A 17,475-nucleotide genomic window follows, 5' to 3' on the forward strand; every position below is an offset into this window, starting at 1 on the left:
AAACAACTCACACAGGGACTAACAGGAAATCTTGACATGGAATTACCGCTGGTTATCATGGCACTGAGGACAAGACAAACTGCCACAAGACAAAGGGAGACGCAGACTATTTAAACATGAGGTGAGTGAACACAGGTGGAAACAATCAGGGGGACTGACAATCACAAAGGCGGGAAACACGAGGGCAGGAAGTAAAATGTTCTGAAACGAGAGGGCACACAATACTACAAAATAAAACAGGAAATGACAAGACAACATGACTAAATGAGACAAAAACGGTAACTTAACGTAAATGACGAGACATGACACATCCTGCCAAAAGTGTTTTAACAGAATGCTGGGAACATAATGAGACAAAAGTTTTGGGTGGATTGGTGATGCAAAGGCCATCAATTACAGTACAGCCCCACAGTTTCAATTTCTTCCATTCTTCCCTGGTTGTTCTCCTTGCCAAGTATAGACCTCAATATACAGCAGCAATTGAAGGACAAGTCAAAGCAACTTTCAGTATGCCGCAAAGTTTGATCAGCATTTTTCAGACTCTGTGTTCATATTCACAGATGGCTCCAAAGATCCTGTTACAGGGTGTGCAGGTGCAGCAGCTTATATCCGAGTGACTGAATCATATATTAGGAAAAGAGTGTCAGACCACTTGTCAGTATACCTCAGAGCTATTGGCAATATTATTGGCCTTGCAGTGGATAGAAGAGAAGGAAATAAATAACACTGTTATTGCATCTGACAGCTTTGCAGCACTAACAAGCATGAGATCTGGCAGATCATCATTTAGGACAGATATTCTTAATGAAATATTTCTTTTCAATTCAATTCAATTCAATTTTATTTATATAGCGCCAAATCACAACAAAAGTCATCTCATGACACTTTACAAATAGAGCAGGTCTAGACCGACTCTTTATAATGTTATTACAGGAAGACTTCCGGATGTGCTTTGCCGTGTGAAGACGTGTGTGCGGAGGCTCCGTGTAAAAGTAGTCAAAAATATTAATATCGCCATATTTGTATCATTTTGGGGGGGCTGGACGAATAAGATTCTGTTTTGGGAGTGAACGAGTGCGTTCTCAGTGCAGTTTACGACCGAAAATGACCTCCAGATCGACTCGAACGGGCGGAGAAAAGCCGCCGGTGGTTAGCAACTTGACCTCCTCGGCTAGCAAGGGTGATATTAGCCTAACACGTGCCGACGACATGCCTCAGTGGGCTAAGGATATGATGTCCGAGATTAAAAACGGCAACGTTGAGAATACGAAATACAGGGAGGAGACAAAGACCGAGATCGTGAGGTGCAAAGAAGAAGTAGAGAAAGGAAGGAAAGAGACGAAGGCCGAGATGGAAAAATGGGCTAGGAGCGTGGAAGAGAATGCTAAAGCTCAGTTTGAGTTGCTACGTGGGGAGGTGAGGCTGATTAGCGATCATACTAGCAGTTTGGCTAATAGGATGGACGAACGGAAAAAAGAGGTGGATGAAATATTGAATGGTCAGTCTGACAGCATAACCAACATTGAGACAAAACTGAAAGAAATGGAGAAGGAGGTACTGAAGCTGAGGGGACGGAGTGAAGACCTCGAGGCACGATCACGACGCAACAACATACGTGTCGTGGGGGTAAGAGAAGGGGCCGAGACGGGCAAAAAGCCGTCAGACTTTATGGCGGGCTTGCTGAAAGACAAGTTGGGACTAGCAGTAACACCGACGCTTGATCGAGCACACCGGACACTCGGCGCGAGACGAGACGGGAACGGAGTTCCGCCGAGAGCGTTCGTCGTGAGATGTCACTACTTTACAGAGAAAGAGGAGATAATGAAGAAGGCGAGAGAAATGGAGAGAACACCGGAGGGTCGGAGCGGACAGATTCACATCTTCCCGGACTACACCCAGGAGGTAAACAGTAAGAGAGCAGCCTTCAAAGAAGCAAGAAGCCTCCTGCGGGCCTGCACGGGGATCAGATATGGGCTGCGTTACCCGGCAACCCTGGTGATTACGCCAGAAGGAGGGCAAACGAAAATCTTCGAGAGCCCAAAAGACGCCGTGGATTACATCAAGAAGAAACTGAACCCTGGGTGAAGCATATAGACTGGTTTCAGCTTGGCTAAGTAGAAATGTACACATGCTTACACTGTTGAAATGGGATGACTACTGCAAGCAGGATTTTGTTGACTAGATTTGACAATATTGACAAAGAAATATTTGTTTCAGTGTGTATTTAAGTGGGGATATGCACATGCACTCACATATATTGCTGGGTGTATGTATATATATTTTTTTTTTTTCTTTGTATATAGATATATAATTCTCATCCCATCCTAGGAGCTACGGTTGCCCTGTCATATTATTGTTTTGTCTTATTCAAGGTTTAAGAATTGATTTTTCCCCCTTGGCTATTGTTGCCTACTGCCTATGGTATTGCCTTTTATTTCTATTTTTAATATTTTACATTATTTAGGATCTTGCTCTTGAGAGCTCCCTCTGTTTGTTTTTCCCATGAGGTGATTAAGTCAAAGGGGTGATGTTATACTTTTAAGGTTAGGGGGTGATATACACGGAGCCGCACACGGTAGGCTTGGTGTGTAGGAGGATGATGGACCGGTTGGCCACGAGAGAGCTCGTTAAAGAGCACTGTGTTAGCGTTCATATATGTAATGTGTTATGTGTTAGCTGTGTCTGTGTGTGTGACACCCCCCCCTCCCTCCCCAGACCCTCTCCTTTTAACCTTTTTGTTTTTGCTGCCAAATCTTCAAGGTGTGATCCGGAAAGTGGGTATCATAGGGGTGCAATGGTGATTCCGGGCTGCGGACTCCTGACATGGCACCAAACATGGATGCGAGCAGAATGGACACAAAATTGATGAGCTGGAACGTAAGGGCGATCAATAAGCCGGCTAAACGGAGTAAGATATTTTCGCATTTGAGAGACCAGGGAGCGGAGATAGTTTACTTACAGGAGACGCATTTGTTGAACAAGGACCACCTCAAGCTTTGTAGGGGGGGATTCAATCAGATTTATCACTCAAATTTCAATAGTAAGAGTCGAGGAGTGGCCATCCTTATACACAGGAATGTACAATTCGTAGAAACAACTACTATAAAAGATAAACATGGTCGATATGTTATTGTGGTTGGAAAATTATTCAATATGCCAGTGGTGTTGGCAAACATATACGCACCCAATTGGGATAATGTTCAATTTTTTAAGGACTTATTCTCATTACTGCCTAATTTGGACGCTCATAATCTGATTCTAGGGGGAGACCTAAACTGTGTCCTAGACTCAACCTTGGACCGCTCTAGCCCAACATCCAATGTATTAAGTAAATCAGCACAATGCATTAACTCTTTTTGTAAAGCATATGGTGTGTTTGATCCATGGAGATTCATAAACCCAACCTCCAGACAGTACTCCTTTTACTCCCCACCACATCAAACATATACTAGAATTGACTATTTCTTATTAGATAATAAACTGACTTCTATAGTAACAGATGTAGAATACACTGGTATAGTAATATCTGATCACAGCCCGGTCATGTTGAAACTTCACTTTCCTGAGAATACGCCACCTCAGAGAATGTGGCGCCTTAATAGCAGGCTATTGGCAGATGATGATTTTACAAAATTCATAAACTCGCAAATAGTCTTTTTCTTAGAACTTAATGATACCCCTGATATAAGTAATGGCACTCTGTGGGAATCCTTAAAAGCTTATTTACGAGGACAAATAATTTCATACAGTGCTGGTGAAAGGAAGAGAAAGATGAAACGTACCACGGAATTAATAAAAGCAATAAAAGAAGTTGACCTGGCAAATTCTATGACTCCCTCTGAGGAGCTACATAGAAAGCGGATTTTGCTCCAAACTGAATATGATGTCTTGATAAGTCAATGTGAGGAGGATCTATATCTTAGGTCAAGACAGGATCTCTATGAGCATGGTGAGCGTGCGGGTAAGCTCCTGAGCTACCAGTTGAAGCAATCAGCAGCTGCTGGCAGGATAGTACAGATAGGAGATAACCTGGGAAACAAAATTATAGATCAGAAGGGTATTAACGACCAATTTAAATCTTTTTATAAGGATCTGTATACTTCAGAAACAGATGACAAGGAACGAATGAAAAATTTTTTTGAAAATCTGGAAATACCATCCCTAGATGACGCAGATAGGGATAGATTAGAGGGACCCATGACGGCTAGGGAGATAGAGAATGCGATTCGGAATATGAAGACAGGCAAAGCGCCGGGCCCTGATGGGTTCCCAAGTGAGTTTTATAAAACATTCGCTTCTAAACTGATACCCCTGCTTTGTGGAGTATATAGGGAGGTCCTTGATAAAAAAGCTTTGCCTCAAACAATGTCACAGGCTTTGATCTCTGTACTCCTTAAGAAAAATAAAGACCCACTTAAATGTGAATCATACCGCCCAGTGAGTCTACTTGGCTGTGATTATAAGATATTGGCCAAAATATTGGCGGCTAGGATTGAGCTTGTTATAAGTAAAATAATTCATCCTGACCAGACAGGGTTTGTTGCTGGTAGACAACTTTCCAGTAATCTCCGTCGCTTGTTTAATGTGATATACACTGCTGAAGATAACATTGAGCCTGAGATTGTGATCTCCCTGGATGCCCACAAAGCCTTTGATAGAATAGAGTATTTCTATCTGTTCACGGCCCTCGAGAGATTCGGATTCGGTCCTAAATTTCGCTCGTGGATTGAGATAATTTATGCGAACCCCCAGGCTATGGTAAGAACAAACAATATAATATCTGAACCTTTTCCTCTGTTTCGGGGGACAAGGCAGGGTTGCCCCTTGTCGCCCATGCTCTTTGATGTGGCAATTGAGCCCCTCGCAATAATGCTGAGGCATGCTGCTGAGCTCGGGGGAATACACAGGGGCACGCAAATTCATAAGTTGTCTTTATACGCTGATGACCTCCTCCTCTTCCTGTCGAATCCTGTCACGAACATCCCGGTAGCTCTTGGTATTATCGAAGACTATGGGAGGGTGTCGGGTTATAAAATTAACCTGGGAAAAAGTGTCCTTTTCCCAATTAATAAACAGGCGAGGAAACTTTCATTCCAGGCCTATCCCTTTACAACAAATAAGGATAAGTTTACCTATTTAGGTATCAATGTAACAAGGAGGTATAAAGATTTATTTAATCATAATTTTAAAGTAACATTGGATACGGCAAAATTAGATATGGAAAGGTGGTCATCCCTCCCCCTATCATTAGCAGGGAAGATAAATTCTGTTAAAATGAACATAATGCCACGGTTCCTCTATTTATTCCAGACGGTACCAATTTTCATACCGAAGTCATTTTTTAAAGAACTGAATAAATGTACATCCACCTTTATCTGGGAAAAAAAAGTCCCCCGGATAAGAAGGGAGTTCCTTGAGAGACAGAGGGAAGAGGGAGGCCTGGCCCTACCAAATTATATGCACTATTATTGGGCTGCTAATATACATAAGGTGTTGTTTTGGGTCTCAAAGTTGGATGACGATGAAACTCCAGTGTGGGTACATATGGAAAGATATGCATCTAGCCCGGTGTCCCTATGCTCCCTGGTCTGCGCTCCTCTGCCCTTAAGCAAACACCTTTACACAAACAACCCTGTTGTATGTGACTCTATCAAAATCTGGGTCCAATTCAGAACACATTTTAAAAATAGAAACGCCCTCCTGTCTGCTCCCGTCTATGGCAATCACTTATTCTCCCCGGCCCTTGGGGGAACAGCATTTAGGGAATGGTATAGAGCTGGGGTGGAATGCGTCAAAAATCTTTTTAAAGGTGGTGTTTTCATGTCTGCTGCTCAGTTGGAGAAGGAATATGGAATCCCCTCAAAGACGAATTACTTAAGATATTTTCAGGTTCGAGATTTTGTGAAAAAGACATTCGCCTCATCCCTTGAGTTGCCGCGGAGTGGATGGATAGATGGGCTGCTAGACATGAATCCAACTCTTAAAGGGACGGTTTCCACGCTCTATGTGAGCATCCAGAAGGTGGCTTCCCCATCCCTTGATATCTTACAAAGGAAGTGGGAGGAAGAGTTAGAATTGGACATATCAGATGTTGACTGGAGACGGGCAGTGGAACTAATACACTCTTCTTCTGTATGTGTTAGACATGGATTGATACAGTTTAAGGTCTTACACAGACTTCATTTCTCAAGGGACAAACTGGCAAGAATGTATCAGGGGGCTGATCCGACTTGCCCTAGATGTAAACAGGTGCCAGCCAATATAGGTCATATGTTCTGGTCCTGTCCCAAGCTGAAAGAGTTCTGGGCCAGAATTTTTAGAACTTTCTCGTCAATCTATAACAAAGATATAGAGCCCGGCCCTCTGACAGCCATCTTTGGTGTGACACCAAGGGAAGCGCCACTAACAATCTCTCAAAGGAAAACAATAGCATTCTCTTCATTGCTGGCTAGGAGATTGATCCTACTTAACTGGATAAAGGCGACACCGCCATCCCATAAACGATGGGTAGAAGAGGTGATGGCACACCTTAAATTAGAACATATTAGATTCACCTTGCAGGGCAACACTAAGAAGTACTCTACGGTCTGGCAGCCTTTTATTTCCTACTTTGAACATGAGTTCTAATTAGCCCCAACATAGATGGCAGCTTTTGACCCCCCCCCCCTCCTTCCCTTCCCTTCCCACATGGGTGATGGGTATGTCTGATGTCTGATATTAGTATGGTATGTCTTGTTACTGTTTTGTCTGTGGTTTAGACCTGTATTTGAGATGTATGTTTTGAGTCCTGCTGTCTTTTTTTTAATTTATTTTTTTATTTTATTTTATTTTATTTTTTTTATTTTATTTATTTTTTTTTTTTGAATGGGATGTTTGTTGTTTGAACAGAAAATTCAATAAAAACACTTTGATAATAATAATAATATAATGTTATTACAGAGACCCAACAGTTCCCACCATGAGCAAGCACTTTGGCGACAATGGCAAGGAAAAACTTCCTTTTAAGAGGCAGAAACCTCAAGCAGAACCAGACTCTAGGTGGGCGGTCATCTGCTTTGACCGGTTGGGTTTGAGAAAGAGAGAGAGAGGGAGAGAGAGAGAGACATAGAGAGGGAGGGAGAAAGAGAGAGGGGGAGAGACAGACAGACAGACAGAAAGAGACAGAGAGAGAGATAGACATAAAGACACAGATAGACAGACCGACAGACGGACTAGCAGTAGAAATAGCAGCTATAATTATAATAATAATGGAAATATGACTGATGATAGTAGTTACAGCTGTAATAATAGCTGTAATAATAGCACAGTAGATCAAAATGATTATCTGATATTAGCTTGTTTACTAATACAGCTTTAGATGACAGAGATCTGATATTTAACAGTCCACACTTAATTTTCCTATTGTTTTGTCCTATAGCAGTGGTGGTCTTAATTTTTATTAGGTTTTTATTAATGACTGCTCTCCTGTTTAATTTTGATTGAATTAATTTAAGTGGTCGGGGGGGAGACACAGTCATTATGGGGTTTTGGGTGGGTAACTGCTCTAATGGAAGCGCAGAGAAGCGTGTAGGACTGCGACTCTGCATCCTGGTCTGGACTCTGGGTTGTCACGGTTTTGGTTCACTAATAAAGTCGGTCAGATTTCTAGATATGAGAGCCGCTCCATCCAAAGTGGGATGAATGCCGTCTCTCCTCATCAGACCAGGTCTCCTCCAGAAAGTCCGCCAATTATCTACGAAGCCCACATCGTTTGCTGGACACCACCTCGACAGCCAGCGGTTGAATGATGACATGCGGCTAAACATGTCATCACTGGTCAAATTGGGAAGGGGCCCAGAGAAAACTACGGAGTCCGACATAGTTTTTGCAAACGAACACACCGACTCCACGTTAATTTTAGTGACCTCCGATTGGCGTAACCGGGAGTCATTACCGCCGACGTGAATAACAATCTTACTGTATTTACGCTTATCCATGCATGCTAACAAGTACAACCTCATAGCCGTTAGCATGACTGTAGCCCGGTCTTGCTAAAACATCCTGTTTCCTTTCATATTAGATATCCAGAAATGTATTGATTGCTGACTTGTGCACTGTCAAGAAATCATCATGTACTGAGAATGTCTTTTGCAGCAAAACACTTTGATATTCTATGTGTCATTGTTATTTCTCCTCAGGTTGTATTCCATGGCCATGTTTTGAGTTGCTAGGAGAAGGAGACCCTAAAATCTGTCAGCACTATGTCCAAGCACCAAATGATGTGAAGATTGAGTTTGTACATGAGCCAAACCCCAAATATGACACAATGGTTGTCTCCTGGAAGCCCAGTTACTATGGTATGTTGATACAGATTGACAACGAAATACTCTCATCCTATATTCTAAAGCCAATTTCTGTATGCGGTTGTGATAAGGATACATAGCATGTCTTTAAATTGGGGCGAAAGTCATACAGTTGTTTGGTCAGTTTTTAAGACTGTAGCCAGTTTTGAAATTAAAATACCATGTCAGGCAGGAGTTACGTCCCCCAAATAATTTGTCATATCAGGGTTTGACATAAAGAAGATTTACTTCAGGTGACATACAGTGAATTATTTTTGAAAGGCGAAAATTATGCCTTGCATTATGAGAATGCTTCTAAGTACAGGTATGAGAGACAGCTCGTTGAATTATTCCAGGCTTTGACAGGTGACAGTATAACAGACTTTCTTGTTAAAAGTTTAATTGAGCATGCACTGAACTGGTGTAACACAAGCAGCACACACATGCATTTGACTTTGGAGTTTGTATGCAACTTAGATGATGGCTTGCCGAGTCCGTGACACTGACTTCACGCTGTCCTTTTGTGTTTGCTGCAGGCATCGCCTTCCTGCGAGGCTTTCAGGTGTCCCTCCAGGCTTTGGGAGGGTCTGGTGTTGCCTGTCAGCTCTTTCTCTTCCACCGTAACCTCTCCATCCCGGCTTCACATGCTCAAAGGGTAGGAAGGGCCCCGCTCGCTTTGGTCTGTGCTTCTTTTTCTGCCTAGAATGCCACTTTTAACGCAAATTCTTGTTAAAAGCAGTTCTCAACAACAAACAACTAAGCAATACTTTGAATATAAATACATTTACATTTTGATTACAGATTATTTCATCAGGGAGTGGATCTTAAATCTTTCCCACCCCAAAGACCAAAGACTTTCCCCTGGGAAGACACACCAGCAGCCAGTATCTTTTAGCTTCTGGACATACTCTCACATTATGACCTGGTGTTTATGAAATTATGTTATATTTTGGGTGGGATAACAGTGACATCATCCTTCAGAAAAACTGAAAATATGCCCTTATGATTTTATCAAGCTCATCAAGATCATTCAAAAGCTGTAATTATCACACGAGAGGCAACGTCACAGGAAGTCTGTTATTTAGCCTTTTGTTATGAGAATGTCCTGAAGGACTATGACACCATACACCATTGGACATGCTCACAACGGTGGGAACTCCACATGCATACATTTAAACCACATTAACACTTAATCCAATGAAAGGAACACACATTACTGTGTTTGACTTGGTAAACGATGAAAACGGTGAGGTTTCTAATAACCCTTATTTTGATAACTATAGGTTGTATGGGGCTGATTTTGTTTTTGAAACAAATCATTTTTGCTCAACCCTGTGTACACAACTCATCTGTCTAATTTTATATGTAATCTGCCAGTTTCAAAGAAGAGATATTTGCGTCACTATGTCCCACGACGATGCATTTTATGTCTGACATATTAGAAACAGATTAGTGCAATTTGCCCATTACTAGGCAACAAGTTGCTATCCACCTGCTTCATTTCGGTTTCTGTAATCAGAATCAGAATCAGAATCAGAAACTGTTTATTGCCAAGTAACATACATTACAAGGAATTTGCTGTGGTCTGAAGGTGCTATTGTTTTGATAACAAATAAGTAGAATATAAAAGCTAAAATAAGAATAAGAATAAAAATAAAAATAAAAAATAAGATAAGATAAATAACAACAGTGCAGTGACCAGAATAAAGTAAAGTGTCCAGATAAAGTGTCCAGTAGGGGGTGGGTGCGTTAATGTAACGCAGTGGGGACAGGGGTGATGTACGTTAATATAACGTATATTGTGTTAATTGTTTTACATGTAAAAACTATGTCCTATAGCATCCCTGGCTGAATGATGGTCTAACTCTTCACAAAACCTTTATAGATGACACACAGTGCTGTAGCTCCAAAACTGTGGGAACCATGAAGGTTGAAAAGCACTATATATGTGAGACCATTTGAGTCCATTTACTTTAACATCCTGATGGAATATGTCACAATAGCTTTACAATTTTCCTTGGATTATATGCTTTAGATTGAAAATGAATTAGCATTACTATCATTTATACTCAAATACCACTTTTTAACCCTTTTAACTCAACTTAATGACAATCTCTAATGGAGTCCTATAGGTGAGCATTTGAACTCACCTATAGAATATGTATATGAAATATGTATTCGCATAAAGCATTGGAAAATAGCACAAATCACACATGAAATGCAGCTTTAATCTAGCATTACTTCACTAAAGCATGCTTCACCTTACATACAAGCTTTATAATTTAACTAACAGAACCAATAATAACACAGCTTTAAGAACAGACTCATGAAATCAACAGATTATTTAAGTATTCTGGACCATACCAAAGGTCATTAACACATCCATACATGTCCTTGAGGCGTCATCATACAATAAAGAAAAGTGTGAAATTGTTAAAGTGTAGCAAGTGTTAAACCAACAAGTGACTTTTAAGAACTGCAATGCATAAACACCATATTGTTGCCTATGAAAGACAGGGATCATGTTTTAAAAAACGTGATATCTATTTAATGGTAAATGTTTCATGAAAGAACCACAAGTTAGTACCAGAGCTACAGGCTGCAATGACCACTCTGTACTAGTATTCTGGTACTCTGGGAGGCAAATCTGACCATAACCAAGTCCAAGTCTCATATCCAAATCTGCATATGCTCAAATCAAATCATCCTACAAAAAAGTAAGTAAAAAGTTCAAATTCAATCAAAAACACACAACGTCACATCACATAAAATGGCAACTCGACTCAACAATTCTTTGGGGAAAGTGTTGATAAACATATGTCAGCTGGGATTGGCTGTAGCCCCCCTGTGACTCTCAAGGATAAGTGGGTATAGCAAATAGATGGATGAATATATATAATATATAACAGCAATATATATGAGACTTTGTATGAGAAAGCCGTTCTATTTAACCACTAATAAAGAATATGTCAAAAACTCTTATCTCAGCTTATCAGATAAGTGTGCAGTGTGTTTGAAGTCATAATTGCCACTGAATTCTGCAGGTGTACAAGTCAGACCCTTTCCCCGGCCTCTCCCTTGGGTCCCAGTATGCTGTTACCGTCATGGCTCTGCCAGTGCCTGAGGAGTGGGAGAGGTTCTACCACAGCAAGATCTTTTCCACACGCTGTAAGACTACTTTAAGCTCTAGACTAGATATTATCTCATAAAGCACACACACACACACACACACAGTTTCAGTGAACTTTGTGGTTGCTTCAGGGTAACCTTCAAAATCTAAATCCCTCCTTCTCTTGGCTTATTTACTGTACATATAATGACATCTCCTGCTCTGTCCCCAGAAAGCTCTCTGCTCTCTAAACTTTGCCCTTTTCATCATATATCTTTCAGTAAGACTATTGTCAAAACAATGGTGAATTTATAGTAATATGCGCTGGTTTTGCAGCATGTGCAGAGAAGAACGGTCTTGAGCAGTGCAAAAAAGGTGAGAATTTCTCATAGTTCCCAAATAAAGTCTGGTATAACAATAAATGTTTTCCTTCTTCGGTAATGCTTCAATTTACAGGTCCACAAATTTCATGGAAAGTAGGTGATAATTAGCAAGTTACGTATTTGAAATTTCTTTGAAATTATCCCCAAATTACCCCTAAATGTGTCCAAAATTACTGCAAAATTATTTAAGAATTATATTGTGCTCTTTCCTAATAAGCAGTTGCGGTTCGATTTTTCACAAAAGTTAAACTTGCTGAAAATCTATCAATCCATGAATAAATGCTGCAGCTCTTCAATAACCAAGAAATTCCTGCGTTTTGCTTCCCAGCTGTTGGGTAAAAGTGAAGGGGGTTAGCCCTGAAGTCGATCTGCCCAGGAGGAAAACAAAGTCTTCCCTGTGCTACCGACAAGGGTCTGGAAGCTAGCACAGGAGCTTTGGCCCTGCAGGAGGAGAAGGTTTTCAAGTCCGGGGTGGGGGGACCCAGTGGGGGAGTGGCGCCGGAATGGGCACCAGAACCGGAGACAGATGAGATGGCAACGGAACAGGGTTTAGCTAGTAGGAACTATCTAGATATCAGTTAACTTCGTATTACTTTCCTTGAAATGTATGTATGCATGTAATTATCACCTACTTATCATGAAATTTGCGGACCTGTAAAATGAAGCGTTACCGTTTCTTCTTATGATCAGCTTGACATCATGTCAATATTTTATGGTCTGGTTGTAGACTGGTATCCCAAATATATTGAGGTCCAACATGAAGGGACTGCCATCATAGTGACCTTTAACCTGGCTCCCCCGAACCTGGGCATCAGAAGCTACTTCTCACTGTGTTACGCAAACGGCATAATGAAATACACAGACATAACACCTGTGAGTTGTTTCAACTTCTGCAGCTTTATATTTTGCCAATGCCTTGCTTCTATTATGTGTATTACGGAACTATTTGATAATTAAGTGAACTGAATACTTGTATTTAATTTCCTTAGAATTCCACCAACAACAAAACTCATCACAGCTATCAGCTGAATGGCCTTCAAGAAGGAACCAATTACACTTGTGAGGTAAAATAAAAGTGGATTATAACTATTCTATCCTTAACACTGATTGCATAATATATAAAACTACAACTGTTTTCAACCTAATCTCAGGGGCTTTGTGTTTAATAAATTATATTGAAATACCAGTCTCAAAAAATATGTATTATATGGACTATCTATATATTTTATGCATTAATTTTCAACCATCGGCATTTAGCATTTAGCCAGATATTTCCCCTCAAGAGCTGGTGGAGAGCAAAACAGAGATAAAAGGAGAGTGAATATTGGACTTGCATTCATCATCACAACCCCAAATTAATGCTAATGTTGCTCCATGTCTTCTGGATAAATAGGCTGTTAGCCAACACAGTCGATATATCAACTTTATAAGGTGATGTGTCAGTGTTTTGTTTACAGCTTGTTGCGCTGCCCCCAAGTGGCCCCCAAAAGAAGTTTATTTTGTCAATCTACAAGGTCAAGAATGAACTGTCATGCTCAACATTTCTTGTTTCACAGATTGCAGCTAACGAAGTGGATGCAGTGAGGAAAACATTCAGTGTTCAAGTCATGCACATTCAAAAAGGTGGGGGAGGTTGTTTTATTGCTGCTGATCCACACAATCACTATGCATCATAGTAGGTGCTATGCAAACCTCTCTTTTCATTTTGTTGTGGAGATATAAGTGATATAATATTTAAGTGTCTGTTGGACCATGAATACAGTCTGTGTATATTTAATACATGTGTGATCAATCCCATCAGTCTTTCATCCCTTTAAGTAATACTTTGGAATTTGGGGAAATATTCTTATTATGCTTCCAGTCTTTATGCTAAACTAAAATAATCTACTCCCAGCTCTAGCTCCATAATTAGCACACAGGCATGACAGTGGTATCAATCATCTCATTTTAACTCTCGGCAGTAATTAGTAACGCATTTTCCAAAATGTCAAACTACTTCTTTAAGGTCTGTCACTGAATTATCATGTAATCACAACTCCCCACTCCTCAGAAGGTGCCTTGCAACTCTCTGTCACTCTCTCCTGGGCTTTGATGCTTCCACTGGGCCTGGCTGTGGTAGCCATACTTGTAGTCTTACTGGCTGCTCTCACCAGGAGGAGGCCCAAGCTGCAGATGAAGAAACTTGACATAAAACCAGGTGCGAAGACAAACCAAATACTTCATGTAAAATCACTGCTTGCATTTCATGAAAGCTAATCAAAATAAGTCATGATAATAATCCATTTTACACCATTTGACAGAGAACCTTTCTTGTACCTCTGTTCTGTCTTTTCCATTACTGGCATGATGTGAAATACAACCAGATTTCTTATTTTCATCCATTCAGATGTTATCAAGCAGCATCAAGAAAGCGGGACTCAGGAGGAAGTGATGGCATTGCCCAGAAACAGGCTGACCCCTCCTCGTCTTCTGATTTGCTACAGCAGTTATGATGGGCCCGCTCATGTCAAAGCTGTCATGCAGTTAGGGGCCTTCATACAACAACACATGGCCACTCAGGTAGTGGACATGACATGTCGTGGCTCTAATGCCTTTTCCTACAGGTGTGCTGATTCAGTGGAATCGGACAGGCAGAAACAAATTATGAATACATCCATCCATTCATTTTCTACTGCTTATCCGGGGCCGGGCACGCGGTGGCAGCAGGCTAACCAAGGTGGTCCAGACATCCCTCTCCCTAGCAATGTTTTCTAGGGAGATCTCGAGGCGTTCCCAGGCCAGATGAGATATGTAATCCCTCCAACGTGTTCTGGGTCTAACCCGGGGTCTCCTACCAGTTGGACATGTCCAGAAATCCTCCAAAGGAAGGCGCTCAGGATTCATCCTGATCAGATGCCCGAACCACCTCAACTGGCTCCTTTCGATGCAAAGGAGCAGCGGCTCTACTCCGAGCTCCCTTCGGATCCCTTTTGAGGTCCTCCCCCTATCTCTAAGGCTGACCCCAGCCACCTTGATGAGGAAACTCATTTCGGTCGCTTGTATACCCAATCTCATTCTTTCGGTCCTTACCCAAAGCTCATGACCATAGCTAGGGGTTGGAAGGTAGATCGAGTGGTAAATCAAAAGCTTTGCCTTCCGGCTTAGCTCCCTCTTCACCACAACAGTTCAATACAACACCTGCATTAGTGCTGACACCGCATCAATCCGCTGGTCGATCTCACGCTCTATTTTACTCTCACTCGTGAACAAGACCCCGAGATACTTGAACTCCCTGCTTGAGGCAGTAACTCAGATTGCTCAGGCAGGGAGCAATCCACCTTTTTCCAGGAGAGAACCATGTCCTCGGACTTGGAGATGCTGACTCTCATCACGACCACTTTGCACTCGGCTGCAAACCGCCCCAGTGCATGCTGTGGGTCACAATCTGATGAAGCCAACAGAGCCACATCATCTGCAGAGAGCAGAGAAGCAATTCTGAAGTCCCCAAACCAAACACTCTCCTCTCCCGGCTGTGCCTTGAGATCCTGTCCATGAATATCACAAACAGAATCTGTGACAAGGGACACCCATCGAAAACGTATTTGACTTTTGTGCAGAATATACAGATACAGCTTGCACTATATATATATATATATACAGTATATATATATATATATATATATACACATATACATATAAGGACCAGGTGGCTTGTAGCAACGGCCCCGATGACCCCATACTCCCACAGTACCCCTCACAGGACCCCCCGGGGACACGGTCATAAGCCTTCTCCAAGTCCACAAAACACATGTAGACTGGATGGGAAACCCCACCCCCCACCCCAGTAAGCCCCCAAGGGTCCACTGTCCACAAGGCTAGGACGGAAATACAAAAAAGGATAACTGTCATCTTACAAAGCTAATTATTATATTGACAATTTCTGTGTTTCAATCTTTTCTTTAATATGAAATAGGGGTGTGTAAAATGTGTTATTAGAACACTTTGTCGTGACAGTGTTCTCCTTTGTTCTTCCCAGGTGTGCTTGGACCTGTGGGACTCTCTGAGCGTGGCTGAGGAGGGCAGTATGGCCTGGCACTGCCGTCAGATCCGGGAGAGCGACTTTATCTTGGTGATCTGTTCTTGGGGCTTCAATCGCAGACCTAAGCCAGAGCCAGAGGGTGACAACAAAGATGAGGCAGACAGAGGGCTGGACTTTGGGTCCAACGCCTTCAGCTCTGATGTAGCCATCAGACTTGTCGGAGAGGAGGTGGGACGAGCCAAAGCCAGGGGCCAGGACATGTCCAAATACATGGCGGCCATTTTTGAGTACTCTGAGGAAACAGACATTCCCACTGAGCTGAGGCTGGTATCTCACTACACGCTGACAAGTGACTTACCGCTGCTCTTCTCCCACCTCCATGGAGTGGCTCTGCATAGGCCGGGGGGTTACCTGAAGATAAACTACATCTCAGAGGAGGGCTTTTCTAAGTCACCAGCCGGAGCAGCTCTGCAGTTAGCAATCTACGAGGCTGGGATGGCAATGAGGGCAAAAAGGTATCACTCTGTGGAGGGAGGGAACTAAACACTAAAAAAAGCAATCCGATACGCCCTAACTTAATGGTGGTCCTCAGCCCAGTATAGGAGAATAGTTGGCTTACATAGCCAGACCTATCTCCACACTTCGGAGAAAGGTCTAGCTCAACCCATTATCATTCTGGGACAGGAGAAAAAAACGCTCTGGCTTGTTTGTATTTCTTTAAACCAATCACAATCGTCTTGGACAGCGCTAAGCCCAGGATGCAGTGACTGTGCCCTTGCAAAACGGTAACACGCAGACTGAAATAGTTGGCCAATGGCAGTCTTATCCCAACAGCCTACATCCGGTGAGTCAGACTACCTGAAGATAGACACTGATGATGGCCACAAACTTAACGGTTCCCTTAAATAATTGACCAACTAATCACCTCTGCCTCAGTTGTGCTGCAATGGCAGCAGCAGTGCACTTTGACCTCTAAAATGTGTTAACATGGTATATGTGTGTGTGTGTGTGTGTGTACAGGAAGGATTTGTTAAAAGAACGTCCAGTAATGTGTGTAATGGTCAAAAAAGCTATCTTAGTCTTACAAAAGACATTTTCTGTTTGTTTTCTTGCAGTGTCATGTGAAGTTATTATGAAATGAAAAACTTGTAATACAAGCATTGTACATAAATAAACAATTAATCTCATACGCGAGTTATTGAAGTTATCGTTTGAGAATGTTTGCCTTGAAGTACATACTGAACATTGTATACATGTATGTTTACAGTCATGCTTATAGTTTATGTATACATGTGCATATCTCATATATTCAAGAATGGATTAATAGGTCCCATCATTTGTAATGTTATGCTGATGTAAGGTGACGTGGATAAATGTGAGTTGTCTTGCATTTTGTGTTGTATTTTTGTGAAATTTAGATTTTCTTTTATGCATCTAATCATCTAATAAAATAAGATTAAAACAAGTTTTCTTTGGCTCATCAAATATGTCATATATGGCTTATTCATGACATTTGTGTATGACTGAATGGGAGGTATTGTCGATGCTGTAGGTTGCCAGGCTGCAGAAAAACCTCTATCTGTCTAGAATAATTTTGGTAATCAACCATGTCTGAATACAGTTGATGAGATGCCATTTTAGTTT

The 17,475-nt window shown here is 41.7% G+C and overlaps 1 protein-coding gene across 1 annotated transcript; it reads left to right on the plus strand.

Moving 5' to 3' along the window:
- Window positions 1-1,668: 1,668 nt before the first annotated feature.
- Window positions 1,669-16,374, plus strand: LOC139307129 (interleukin-17 receptor D-like). The gene is made up of 11 exons (XM_070931013.1): window positions 1,669-1,909; window positions 8,178-8,336; window positions 8,858-8,976; window positions 11,366-11,489; window positions 11,767-11,805; window positions 12,541-12,686; window positions 12,803-12,877; window positions 13,370-13,436; window positions 13,867-14,010; window positions 14,200-14,372; window positions 15,829-16,374. The coding sequence occupies exons 1-11, from the start codon at window positions 1,669-1,671 to the stop codon at window positions 16,372-16,374; spliced, it is 1,833 nt and encodes a 610-aa protein (XP_070787114.1).
- The last annotated feature ends 1,101 nt before the right edge of the window (window positions 16,375-17,475 follow it).

Source organism: Enoplosus armatus (genome assembly GCF_043641665.1).
Source record: "Enoplosus armatus isolate fEnoArm2 chromosome 16 unlocalized genomic scaffold, fEnoArm2.hap1 SUPER_16_unloc_1, whole genome shotgun sequence".
Lineage (NCBI taxonomy): Eukaryota > Metazoa > Chordata > Actinopteri > Centrarchiformes > Enoplosidae > Enoplosus > Enoplosus armatus.